Here is a 13,199-nt window from a genome sequence, read left to right as displayed (position 1 = left end):
TTGGCATTTAATTTCTTTACTTTTGCAAAACCACAGTGAGGAAGTGTTGAAAGGATGAGAAATCCACCAGTTTTATTAAGGGGGGTGGGATAAAATACTTGTTTTAGTCCTGGTATAATGGTGATGTATCCTTCAGCTTCAGAGTAAGAAGTACAGTATATTAAACAAGAGGTTATCAAACCTTGTCATTGGGAGCTTCACTAAGGCTGCAATCTGAAGCACACTTTCTTGGGAGTACATCCCATTGAACTCAGGGAGATGAATAGGGCAGCTTTGTTGGTAGCACCATGCCCCGCACAACTCACCCTCCCACCCCCATGTACTCAGCTGATGGAGAGTGTGTTTTTAAAGTCTAGAATGAGGCAGGAATTGATTCCATGATGCAATGCAGTCATTTCCTGCCTCATTCTAGACCAAGGCTGCTCAACTTCGGCCCGCCTGCAGATGTCGGCCTACAATTCCCATAATCCCTTGCTATGGGCCACTGTGGCTGGGAATTATGGGAGTTGTAGTCCAGAAAAAGCTGGGGGGGGGCCAAAGTTGAGCAGGCCTGTTCTAGACTTTTTAAGAAGATGGCAATTGGCAACCGGTATCAGCCAGGCACCAGGAATGCTGTTCAAGCTGTCACTGTGATGGAAAAGGTTAAAAAAAGAGCCACCTTCCACAACACCAGTCATCCAAAAAAAAATTCTAGGTCACCGATGACAACTGAGTGAATGGTTAAGGACAAGACTAGCTTGGATTAGTAAATTAAAAATAATCCGAGCCATCCATTTCACAGATGAATCAGCACTCCTCCTCTTATCACAAAAATCAGCAGACAGCTTCCTTTCCAGCTCTGGTTGCTAGGTGGCACACTTCCAAGAGGGCCTATTACTCCTATTGCTGTCACATGTCACTGTTGGGAGGGCATATCCAAAGATGTGGCACCAACAGATTTCCCCCCTCTGGAATAATCAATTCAGAGTTTGAGTGAAGGCACCACTCCTGTCATGTTACTATTTTTATTGTGTTCTAATTTTATCATATTTTAGCCACCCTGGATGTCTGTTATCAGGCAGAAAGGTTGCATATAAATATAATAAATAAAAATAAACTGAGCATACTTGAGCCAAAAACATTTGATTCCTCTTTCTGGTGGAGTGGACCATGCTTCCTGCTCTTTCTTCCATTGTTGTTGGCATTTGGTGAATGGGCTGTAGGCTAGTGGCTAGTCTTACAATGGCAGGCAATATGCTGTTCTGCATTGAGTTTTACATGTGCTGTCACCACTCACTAGGAATGTGCACAAAGGTCCATCTGGGCAGCAGTGTACCTCCTTGCTGACTCATTGCCCTCTTTACCGGATGTAACTGGAAGTACTCGACACCCCTCTGCCAAGTACTTCCTGCTCAGATGTACTGGGGGCATAGAAAAATACTTAGAAGTACTTTCAAGCAACTTCATCAAAAGCAGGGAAAGAACAAATCCAGTGTCTTCTATGTTTTCCTTCCCTGTTCCTAAACAAACAAACAAACAACTTTATTTGTTAGCTGTCCCATAAGAAATTGTTCTCTGGGTGGTTCACAACACAGGATTAAAACATACAAATAAAAACACAACACATTAAATCATAACAGACAAAAAATGAGAAACATTTTTGGATTAAGGAATTTAAGGAATATAAACTCCAGCAAAAGAAATGCAAGGAATTTCCTCCCTCCACTCCAAGCCCCAAGTCACCATGGAATTGTGTCTCTGCTTCTGTTTCTCTTTAATATACTAACTATATATTAAGGTGAAATATATATTAAGGTGGAGACTCTATGCCAGTCATTCCCAAGAATGGCAAATGTTGTGTGTGTGTGTGTGTGTGTGTGTGTGTGTGTGTCATGTACCCGAGCCTGCCATCCCACACATCTGGCTCAAGCGAAGAGAGCTGAGAAGATGAGGAAGCAGAATAGATCACAGACCTCCTTGCAGTAGCAGTGCATGCCAGGACTCAAACAGCCATCAGTATTGCGATACCAAGAGAGGGATTTAGAAGAACAGGCAACAGAAAAGACAGCTGATCTAGAAGAACCATTGCCCCCACCACACCCGAGACTACCCCTCTACCCATATCATCTGATTTTGAGGACTCCCTAGAAATCTTGTCAGAAACAGAGGAATCATCTCCCCATCGTAGGAGCCTATGGTTAAGATACTGGTCTCAGCCCCTTTAAATGTCTACTGCTGCAGGAACTAGAGGGAGTTGCCTGAGACTGGATCCTCAGAGATCACCAGCCGCTGCAGCCTGGCATGCACCTGATGACTCAACTTTGTACCTCTGTGCCATGGGACTGCTGTGCCACATCTTGGTGGGACATGATGGAGAGAGTAAGTAACTTGAGGTGCCTGTGAATCTAAAGGCCACACCCATAGAGAAGCTTACCCACATCTTGGCTTGATAGATTGCTCTGGCTATGTTTCCTTTCAACTGGTCACCCCTGGCTTTGTGTGTGACATTAATTGTGTTCCAGCTTTTCACTAGGTGGGATCAGTCACTCTTCATGCAGAAGCACAACTATTGACCCTTGGAGGAGTTTTTGTCCCTTTCTTTTTAAAATGAAAGCACACCCAAAGCAACATTCAAATATACAAAAAACCCAGTATATGTGTGTGAAAATTTGCTAATGTGGCATTTAGACACATGGACATACATTTCAGCTTCATTTGATTGACGATTCATAATATTAACACAATGTGTGATATGGCTATGATAGTGACATAAAATTGAACTTATAATAGACAAGGACCTAGGTCACATAATCCTTTTTAGGCCTATTGCTGGTGTGGGGGTGGGGTCTATTCAAAAAAGATATAGTGAGTGAGAAGCTTATGGTTATAGCTGCTAGAATCTTAAATGCTAGAGCCAGTGTGGTGTAGTGGTTAGAGTGCTGGACTAGGACCGGGGAGACCCAGCTTCAAATCCCCATTCAGCCATGAGATTTGCTGGGTGACTCTGGGCCAGTCACTTCTCTCTCAGCCTAACCTACCTCACAGGGTTGTTGTGAAGAGAAACTTAAGTATGTAGTACACTGCTCTGAGCTCCTTGGAGGAAGAGCGGGATATAAATGTAATAATAATAATAGATATTGGAAGCTTCCATTTAACCTGAGAGTGGCTAGGGAAAAAGTAGGAATTTTCTCTTTGGGCCATATTGACAACTTTTGTTTGTGTTTAAGATAAAAAATGACATTTAGTAATTTTTGATTAATTGGGTGGCATTTATTTTTGTATATCAGTCTATTTTTATATTGTATATTTTGTATATGTTTAGAAGATCTAAGTTTACTACATATGGAAGATCTTACTTTTCAATAGTGTAACAAGATACAGTATTTGAAAAGTTGCTGTTTGACATATATTAACAGCATGTATAATAAACATTGTTTTTAAAACATTCTGAATTCTGTAACTTTACTGAACAATTAATAAAATATTAATACAAAAACATTCTGGTATTAACCACATCCCCAAACATATGGATTCCTTAGGGTAATTGGTATTCAAAAAGATTACAGCTTTCTCCTACTGCAATCTAAATAAAGACATAGCATTGTCTTGATCTGCCTGCATTTTCAAGACTGTTTTTAATTTAATCATTAGCATGATGTGACAGATTTTCCTACACAGTTTATCTGTTGATGGTAAGTCGGGAGGCTGCGCTACATGAATTGCTGTGGACCTGTTAGTCAGAAAAGGAGGCAGTACCAATTGATGATCTATTCGTATACAGCAGGTGGTTCCTAAGAATCCCCCTCCCCTTGGCCTCGTGCAGAGGGGAGGGAGTTTGTCCCAGCCCTGCTGTGCACGAGGCCCAAGAAGTGGGCCTATTGGCTCTTCGGGTCTGGGGCGGGGTTTTGGCCATGGTCGGCTGATCCCCGCCCCGGCATCCTCAGTCCAGGCCAAGCATTCATTGGAGAAGGAGTTCCTACGCGAGCTCCTTCTGAGAACAGGCCTTTTTTCGCCGGGCGGGGACGCCCAATAGCGGGTAAGCGGAGCATTCGGCGAGGCCTGTCGTCCCATCGCGAGGGGCAGAAGGAGCTGTCGGCGGCTTCCGCTGCGCACGGGGACCTCGGCGTTCAGCTGGCGGGCCATTCAGCGGGCCATGCTTGGCCTTCGCAAGGGCTTTAGCCCTCTGGTTTGTTGGGGCCCTCTCCCGGCCGTCATGGGCTTGGGGGGGGGGTGGTGGCCACAGCTGGGTGGGGAAAACATCCTCGGTGGGGCTGGCAACTATTCTGGGTGGTGGCCTTAGCTAGGTGGTTGATTCTCCCTGGGGCTGGCGGCCAGCTATCTGGGTGGTGGCCATAGCTGGGTGGTTTGTCCTTCCACGGGGGGTGGCAGCTATTATTCTGGGTTGCAGATCCTTTTTGTGGGTTGCTGATTGCTAGCCGGTTGTTTCCCTTTATTTTGGAAAGGCTCTGGGGGTTCTCCTTGCTCATTGTGGGCAGGTGTAATATTTTCTCCCTTAACCTTACAGCCTCATTTGGTTCAATCTTGTCATTTAGGGGCAGGAGTGGTTCAAAATGCCCAGGAAGGCAAAAGAAAAGAAAGGGGGCAAGCCCATTAGACAGTCCAAGAGGCCTGCCCCTCCGCCTTCTTCTTCGGAAGAAGATGATGAAGAAATGGTTCTCATTAGGGGCCTGATTAATAGAATGGAAGCACTCGAGAAGGCCAAGGCTGTTCCCTCTGACAAGGGTGCGGGCCCTTCTGGGGTGGTTGTGCCTACCAAGGTTCTTCATCGCACACGCGGTACTGCCAGGACCCGGTTACTAAAGTCTTTTTCCAATAGGCTGGAAGCGCTAGAGAAAAGTGGGGGCCCCGCTGGCCCAGTTCCTTCCACAGAGCCGGTTGATCCAGGGATGCCGATGCCTAGTGGTCTGGTTCCTGCGCTGCCTTCGCCTGCGGTCCCTCTGCCTCCATTGCCAGTGGATCAGTCTCCTTTGGACCCAGCCGTCCCGATGGCACCAGGTGAGCCAGCACCAACACCTCCTGGCGGCACCGGCCAGTGGCCTTCCATTCCCTGGCCAATGCCTGCCATGGGCGGCTGGGGACCAGCCCCGTTTTGGTCTCCTTACACACAGCCCTGGGGATTGGGTCTCCCACTGGGCTTTCCAGGGGTCACAGCAGGTCTTCAGGGGGCAGCTGAGCAGGTATGGCTGGGCAACAGGCCCGCTCTTGGTTCCCTGGCGGGACCAGCGGGTGCAATGGCAACGGCTTCCACTAGTATGGGGGGTCAGGCAGGTTTTTACCCCAGGGGAATCTTGCCCTCTTTGCAGCATGTGCCATACGGTGGCCTGGGGCTGCCTTTGGGTGACCATTTACTACCGGCTACCCGGGAAAAGATTCTTAAAGGCGAATATGTTGACATATTTAGTCTTTTATATCGGGAGCCAGAGGTCAAGCATAAGGAGGGTGAATTGTGTAAGGAACATGAGGCGACTAAGCGCAAACCAGTCGAGAAGACATGGAATAATTGGTTGTCAGGCTTCACTATTTATATGGGAGTAATAGTGCAAGGTCAACCAGCTAGGGGCCCAGCGCTTTTGAAATATATGGACATCATTCACAGGGCGGTTTCTGACTTTGCGGGCTCCTCCTGGATCCGCTATGATGAAAGTTTCCACATGCGGGCTGCTTTGGACCCCACCTTACCATGGGATACGCCCCTACAGGAGCTGTGGCTGGTAATTATGTCTCCGGCCCGGCCCGTGGAAGGGGACCGGTCGGATAGTGGGCATTTGCTCTCCAGGCCACATGGGGTCTCACCAGCCTCAGCGTCAGGCCAACAGTGGGTTCAACCCCACATGGTCTGCTGGGAATATAACAACAGGGGCCGGTGTTCGAGGGTGTCGTGTCAGTTCAAGCACGCATGCGGGCTTTGCGGGGCTAAGCACCCGAGCTCCACATGCCCCAGGGCCAGGGTCGGGAGTCCCGGATCTAAATTTAGACCAGGTAGCAATAAGAAAGGAGGCCCCCCTCCACCCCCTGCGGGTAAAGGGACCCAGCCCTATCAGGATTGAGGTGCTTGGGCACTTGCTAGGGGCCTATCCTAATAGGTCTGCTGCTGCTTATTTGTTTTCTGGTTTCCAGGAGGGGTTTAGGATTCCGTCTTCCTCCCACCGGGAGCCATGTATGTCCCACAACCTTAGGTCCGTAGTGTGTAAAGAGGCGGTAGTGTTTAAGAAAATTAATAAGGAGGTTTTGGCGGGTAGGGTCTTGGGGCCCTTTGACAGCCCCCCCTTTCCCTGTCTATGGGTATCTCCCTTAGGGGTGGTCCCTAAGAAAGCCCCAGGTGAATTTCGGTTGATTCACCATCTTTCGCACCCCAGAGGGTCGTCTGTCAATGATGGCATCCCCGAAGTTCTTTGTTCAGTGCATTATATGTCTTTTGACGACGCAGTCCAGATTGTTAGGGGGCAGGGAGTGGGGGTGCTCTTGGCCAAGTGTGATATTGAGTCAGCCTTCCGCTTGCTTCCTGTACACCCAGAGGACTTTGACCTCCTGGGTTTTGCCTTTGCAGGAAGATTTTACTTTGATCAAGCTCTGCCAATGGGCTGTTCCATTTCTTGTGCAGCCTTTGAGGCCTTCAGCACATTCCTGGAGTGGGCAGTGCGACAGAGGGCTGGCTTGGTATTTACCGCTCATTTTTTAGATGATTTTCTTTTTGTAGGCAAGGGCAATTCAGGGGAATGTCTGCATTTGTTGCTCTCCTTTATGGAGCTGGCAGAAGAGCTGGGTGTTCCCCTGGCCAAAGAAAAGACCGAGGGGCCGGTCACACAGCTCTCCTTCCTGGGGATTAAGTTGGACATGGTAGCGGGTTGCTCGAGGTTGCCGCAAGCAAAGCTGGGGGTCCTCTTGGACCTTGTTAGGGCTTTGGGGCGTGCCCGTAAGGCTACATTAAGGGAGTTTCAGGTGGTAGCAGGGCACCTTAACTTCGCCTGCAGGGTGTTGGCCCCTGGGCGAGCTTTTCTACGGCATCTCTGTGATCTGATGGCTGGGCTTAGGGCTCCTCATCACAGGGTTCGGATCTCTGAGGGAGTCAGGGCTGATATGGTGGTGTGGGAGTCCTTTTTGTTGGACTTCAATGGCATTACCTTTTGGAGGAGTGAGCAGCTCCTCGAGGCTGAATTACAAGTCCACTCAGATGCTGCTGGGGGGATCGGCTTTGGGGTCTATTTTAGGGGCCGCTGGTGCACTGCCCGCTGGCCGGTAGAGTGGGTACAACGGGGGGTCACCAGGGACCTGACATTCCTGGAGCTCTTTCCCATAGTGGTAGCAGTGCATCTCTGGGCTGACGAGTTTTCTAACTTGTCAGTTCGGTTTTGGTGTGATAACCAGGCCGTGGTTCAAGTTATTAATACTTCCCACTCTCGGAGGGTTATGGGGCTTGTGAGGGTCTTTGTGCTGCAATGCCTTCGGGCCAACATCTTATTTCAGTCTCGCCATGTGCCTGGGATTCGGAACGATATAGCTGACGCCCTGTCTCATTTTCAGGTGAACAGGTTCAGGGAGTTAGCACCCGAATCAGCACTGCACCCGGAGCCTATGCCTGCCTTTCTGTGGCATCTTGGCAGGTAGAAGCCCAGCTTGCCATAGCGGCTTCACTGGCGCCCAGCACCAGGGCGAGTTATAGCAATAGCAATAGCAATAGCACTTACATTTATATACCGCTTTATAGCCGAAGCTCTCTAAGCGGTTTACAATGATTTAGCATATTGCCCCCAACATTCTGGGTACTCATTTTACCGACCTCGGAAGGATGGAAGGCTTGAGTCAACCTTGAGCCCCTGGTCAGGATCGAACTTGTAACCTTCTGGTTACAGGGCGGCAGTTTTACCACTGCGCCACCAGGGGCTCTTTATACGTCCAAGATTGAGGCCTTTCCCCTTTTTCGGAGGGCGGAAGGCCTGGCGGAGGTTTGGCCGGTACCGGTTAGTCATTTACAGCAGTTCCTGGTGCTCCTCCATAGGGCGGGGCATGCGGTGTCTACCTTAGGTGGTTATCTGGCCGCTTTGGCATTTGAGGCTCAGGTCTGAGGGGTCAGGGATTACTCTGGTGATCCACGGGTGAGACGTATGCTGGAAGGTTGGTCTAGAGGGTGTCCTGCGGGAGCCGTCCTGCTCGGGCAGTTGCCAGGCTGCTGCGGGGCCTCCTGGGAAGTCCTGCTTTTTTGAGCAGTGGTGTTGGTTGCCTTTTTTGCCGCTTTCCGGCCCGGGGAGTTATTGCCAAGGAGCAAGGGTTTCCCTAGGGACAGTTGCCTGCGGTTTTCTGATCTGTCCTTTTCGGATGGGGAGGCGCGTTTGTTTTTATGCCGTTCTAAAACTGACCAGAAAGGTAAGGGACATGTCATCTGCCTGGTGGCTGCCAGCAACCCTGCACTTTGTCCAGTGACTGCCTTGTGGCATTACCTGAATTTAGGGCCAGGGGGCTGTTTGTTTGTTCATAAGGATCAGGCTCCCCTAACTCAATATCAATTTTTGGTTGTCATTCGGAAAGCCTTGATTGCAGCCGGGGTCCCTGTGGAGGGACTTACCTTACATTCATTTTGGATCAGGGCTGCCACCACTGCTACTCGCATGGGATTGCGAGAGGATGTTTTCCAGAGGATAGGGTGATGGAAGTCCACAGTGGTCAGGTGCTATGTGCACTGAATGTGGGTAATGTGTACTGCTACTGATACACTGTTTTTCTTGGCAGGTGCTGGTAGAGCAGCGGCTCCTGTTCGGGTCCTGGTGTGTGGCCATTCATTGGTCTTTTGGGCCTTCAAGCGGACCAGCACCTTCCAGTGGGGCACTCAGTTGGGATTTGGAAGGAGGGCCTCGGTTTATTGGTTGGGTATGTGGGGTATGCTGTGGAGCCAGCTGCTCCCTGCTATTCGGGACCATTTAGCTAAGTACCCTGAGCCCGATATTATTGTTATTCATTTGGGCGAGAATGATTTAGGCAGGCGGACTGGCCTCTCTATCATTCAACAAGCATCTTCCGATCTTGCGATCTTGCAGGGTTGGATACCTGGGGTTCGCATATTATGGGTTAATTGGTTGCAATGCAGGGTCTGGCGGGGGGTTCAGAACGTGCTGGGCATTGAGAAGGCTCGGCGTAAATCTTCTGCAGCAATAGGTAAACTGGCGAGGGCAGCAGGGGGTGAGGTTCTGCGACAGCCTGGGCTGTCTGCCCGTTTCCCGGAGTTGTTTCGCCCTGACGGAGTTCACCTCTCTGAGGTGGGATGTGACCTGTATCTTAGCAACATTCGGAAGGGGCTTGCTAAGTTTGTGGAGAGGTATGGGGCAGGGAGGTCAAGCTAGGCTAACCTCCCTGGGTGGCAGTAACAGGGCAGGCGGGGTGGTAATTTGAGGGATAGAACATCGGTGAGCACCCTTGGATATTTAAGAGGTGGACTGGTCAATCGCTCCTTTGTGGTCTGTGTGGCACGGGGAGAATGGATTGCCATGAAACCGGCTTCAGGACTTCACCAATCTTTGGGCTGAGTGGTCCGGGGTGGGTGAAGACCTTGAAGTATCCAGATCCTCTCTTACTAAAGGGGGGGGGGGTTGGCTTTGAAGGAATTGGGCTGGGTATACCTGCCTGTTTCCCGAGCCAGGGTGTGTTGCCCAGTAGGGCGCTGGGTAGGACCTCAGAGTCCTAACCCAGTCCTAGTAGGCCCGCACTGTTCTCTAAGGGTGATTAATCACCTGGTGTTCCAGTCCGCCATGTCTTGTTGTTCCAGTTAATAAAGTTGTGGCCCTTTTTACCCATATTAAGTCTACATGTCTTCTTGGGCTGGGGTCTGGGGACAATAGACAATTCTTACCCTTACACACACTGACCCTCAACTATGTGTTTGTAATCATGCAGAGTCCTTCTGGGACACAGGGGGTGCTGTGAACACTAAGGGCTCTGTGATGAAATGAGGTTGGAGAGTAAACTCTGTAGAGCTGTCTGAGTATGAAGGGGTTAACTCTTCTACTTGGTGTGGCTTGCAGAGACAAGTCCTGCAGCTGTTTCTGGGGAAACCTTTTGGAAAACAGAGACACAGTTGGAATTAGAGTAGGGATGTGCACATAACTGATTTTATGTTTTGTTTCATGCTTGAAGCAAAATGGCCATAACATTTTGTTGAAACAGTGGTTGATCTGGTTGTTTTGATGGAAGAAAACTCAAAGAGGCGAGTCTCACAATCAGTGAGACCTGCTGGAGGGGTTTCTGCGGGGAGAGTGGGCTTAGCCCACTCTCCCCACAGACTATCACTACTGCAGCCCTAGGTGGCCAGATCAGCCACCCACATGACTACCAGCTCCACAATGGAGCCGGCGGGGGCTGCGGGGATCGGGGGCTGCATGGCCCCTGGGAGTTCCAGGATTCCCTGCATGAGTGTGCGGGGCATGCTGGAGAGACCCCCAAGCCTGGTCAGTTGCTTGCAGTCTTCCGACCAGGGGTCTCCTCATGTGTTGCCACTGCGCGGAGCCACACCACAGCAATACACGATCAAGAAGCCCAGGTTAGCGGAGCGCTCGCTCCACTATCCTGGGCTAAGGGGAGCGCTAGCCGCCTGGGAACCACCAGGCTCACCTGTGAGCTTGCTGATTCTCACAATGACTGGAAAGCCGGCTAAGCTCCCTTAGCCCACTTTCCAGTGATCATGAGAATACCCTCAAAATGTTTCAGTCATAGGGAACAATGGGGAAACTCGAAATAATCATAGTTCCCCGTGGGCAGTGTTCCCTCTAAGGTGTGCAAGCATGCATGCACTCACAAGTGTTTTTTTATGTCCACTCAGTTAATTTTAGATTCCGCTCAGGTTTAATCAAGAAGGCCCCACTCTGAATGGATGTGAACACACACTGTCTTGATATTGCCTTAATACTGCCATGTGGGTCAAAACTAATACCACACCAAGATGGGAAAAATTAGAGGGACCACTGCCCATGGGTAGAGACACCAAAGTGGGTTGAGTGGTAGGGCATGATGGGTGCTACCTACCACCCACCCACAAAAGAAATAGGCAAGCAGGAGATTTTAAACTAATTTTTAATCTTTCTTCCAAACCCCCTTAGGATTGCAAGCCTATCGGAAGCCAGTGCCAGAAAACCAATCGGCGAGGGAAAAACAGACCTTCCAAATGGTGCTTGAAACATTTTGAATCAAAATGGCGTTGTTTTGTTCAGAGCTCGTAACAGACCCTTTATTTAGAGGGTGTTTTGTTTTGCGCTCAAGACACACAAAATGGCCTGTTCCAAGTCAAAATGTTTCTACATCAACATTTTGCACAACCCTAAACTAGAGGTTCTAAGAGATAACCCAACCTAGTGAAAAGGCTGGGAGTCGAGAGAACCAAGTTAGGTTCTGAGTGTTTAAAGTGAAGAGACATGGTTATATGAGCTTGGGAAGGAAACAGTAGTAAGACCAAGACTCATGAAAGTGTTGAATTTGCATGAAGCAATTTTAAAATATACTGTAACAGTAGAAAGCAAGCAATCCTAGTTTCTAAGTAGAGAACTAAGCAATCTACAGAACTTGTTATTAATAACCATTACTGCAGAGTCAATGTAGAGGTGTCCATAACACCTCTTGTTTGGTTAGAATGGATAATTTTCAATTTGTGACTCCTGAGGAATCGACAGCGGGAGTGTAACTCTGCTGGTCCTTCTGGATCTCCCTGTGGTTTTCAATACAATCTACTATGGTATCTTTCTGGATCGTCGGGGATATTTGCTAATGGGGATACAGCTTTGCAGTGGTTCAATTCCTACCTCTCAGGAAGATTTCAGATGGTATGACTTGGGGATAGTTGCACTGTGAAATGAGAGTTATTGTACGGTGTCCTTCAGGGCTCCATCCTATCCTCAATGCTTTTTAACGTCTACATGAAACCACTGGGTGAGATCATCAAGGGATTTGGAGCAGGGTGTTGTCAATATGCTGATGACACCCAAATCATTTCTCCATGACATCATCATCATAATCATCAGGAAATAGCATAGCTCCTCTAAATGCCTATCTTCAGGCAGTAATGGGATGGATGAGGGATAACAAATTGAAGCTGAATCCAAACAAGATGGAGGTACTGATGGTGAGGGGTCATAATTTGAGGGCTGTGATAGAACGTCCTGTTCTGGATGGGTTTGCACTCCTAAAGGAACAGGTACATAGCTTGGGAGTGCTTCTTGACCTAGGCTTCACCCTGGTTTCTCAGGTGGAGGCTATGGCCAGGAGCACTTTCTATCAACTTCAGTTGATATGACAGCTACATCAATTCCTTGAAGATAATCTCAAAACTGCTGTGCACTCACTGGTAATTTCTTGGCTTGACTACTGCAATGCACTGTATGTGGTGCATGCATTACTGCTGTTCTATGGGCTCCCAGAAGCCTCTCTGCTTATGTCTGGGACAATAGGCTTGTTCCCACTCCTAATGTGCTCAGGAGTCTGGCAGGATTGTGTGCTCCCCATTTGGCATATGCAGACAGGTAATTTAGCAGGCAGTGAGACAATCACCCCCAGGTTTACCAGCTACCAAGCAAACTGAAAGGAGATTAGCCTCATGCTTTCCCCTCTATTTGGAATGTCTAAGCAGACCTGAGTTATCTGCCGAGTTAACTCAACTTCAAGGTCTCTCTGTCCACAGATTGACTCTTTTACTTCCCCCTCCTCTGTGGTTGCCTCAAACAAGTTAACATTAATCACTTCTGCAGGAAAGCAGCTAAAGCACTATGAACCCTAGTCACTTGCCCATCATGAAATTGCTAAATGGGCTATAGGAACTCAGGAGATGCACTCATTAAATTACTGATTGGTTTACCAGGTCCTTCTGACCTGAGAGATACCGTCCTTGCACATCCATTCAGTTCATTTACATACAGGTTGTTCTTGAGCATTCATGCCATTGTGTTATACTCAAGCACAGCAAACAAAGACAATGGATCCTTTTGAGATCCACCAGAATTTCCCTCCTAAGGAAGGAGCATCCAGTATTCTGCTTCAGGGCACCTTTTGGGATATAACTGGTCCTGGTTTCTAGAACTAGTTTGCTGCATTTGGTTTCTATACCTTGGAGCACCCACTTTTTAGGCGATTGACCTGACACCAGCTATAACACCAGGCCATGTCTTGCTCTTCGTGCCATTCCCGCTCTCAGCCTCCAGATTGGCCCTCCTTACTGGCTAGAGCTACCC

At 48.8% G+C, this 13,199-nt stretch overlaps 1 protein-coding gene across 1 annotated transcript; it reads left to right on the top strand.

Annotated features, from left to right (window-relative positions):
• The first annotated feature begins 3,801 nt into the window (after positions 1-3,801).
• Positions 3,802-9,730, top strand: LOC128351611 (uncharacterized). Its single transcript, XM_053311298.1, has 2 exons — positions 3,802-4,995; positions 8,725-9,730. The coding sequence occupies exons 1-2, from the start codon at positions 4,551-4,553 to the stop codon at positions 9,330-9,332; spliced, it is 1,053 nt and encodes a 350-aa protein (XP_053167273.1). The 5' UTR covers positions 3,802-4,550; the 3' UTR covers positions 9,333-9,730.
• Positions 9,731-13,199: the final 3,469 nt, after the last annotated feature.

The sequence above is a fragment of the Hemicordylus capensis genome, chromosome 3 (assembly GCF_027244095.1).
Source record: "Hemicordylus capensis ecotype Gifberg chromosome 3, rHemCap1.1.pri, whole genome shotgun sequence".
NCBI classification, from domain to species: domain Eukaryota; kingdom Metazoa; phylum Chordata; class Lepidosauria; order Squamata; family Cordylidae; genus Hemicordylus; species Hemicordylus capensis.
The sequence above is the reverse complement of the archived record's forward strand: the minus strand, read 5'-3'. Positions and strand labels throughout refer to the sequence as shown.

Coding starts and splice junctions, on each gene's coding strand:
- LOC128351611 (XM_053311298.1), top strand. CDS start 4,551: ATGCCCAGGAAGGCAAAAGAAAAGAAAGGGGGCAAGCCCATTAGACAG. Junction 4,996..8,724: donor AGCCGTCCCGATGGCACCAG/GTGAGCCAGCAC, acceptor TTTTCTTGGCAG/GTGCTGGTAGAGCAGCGGCT.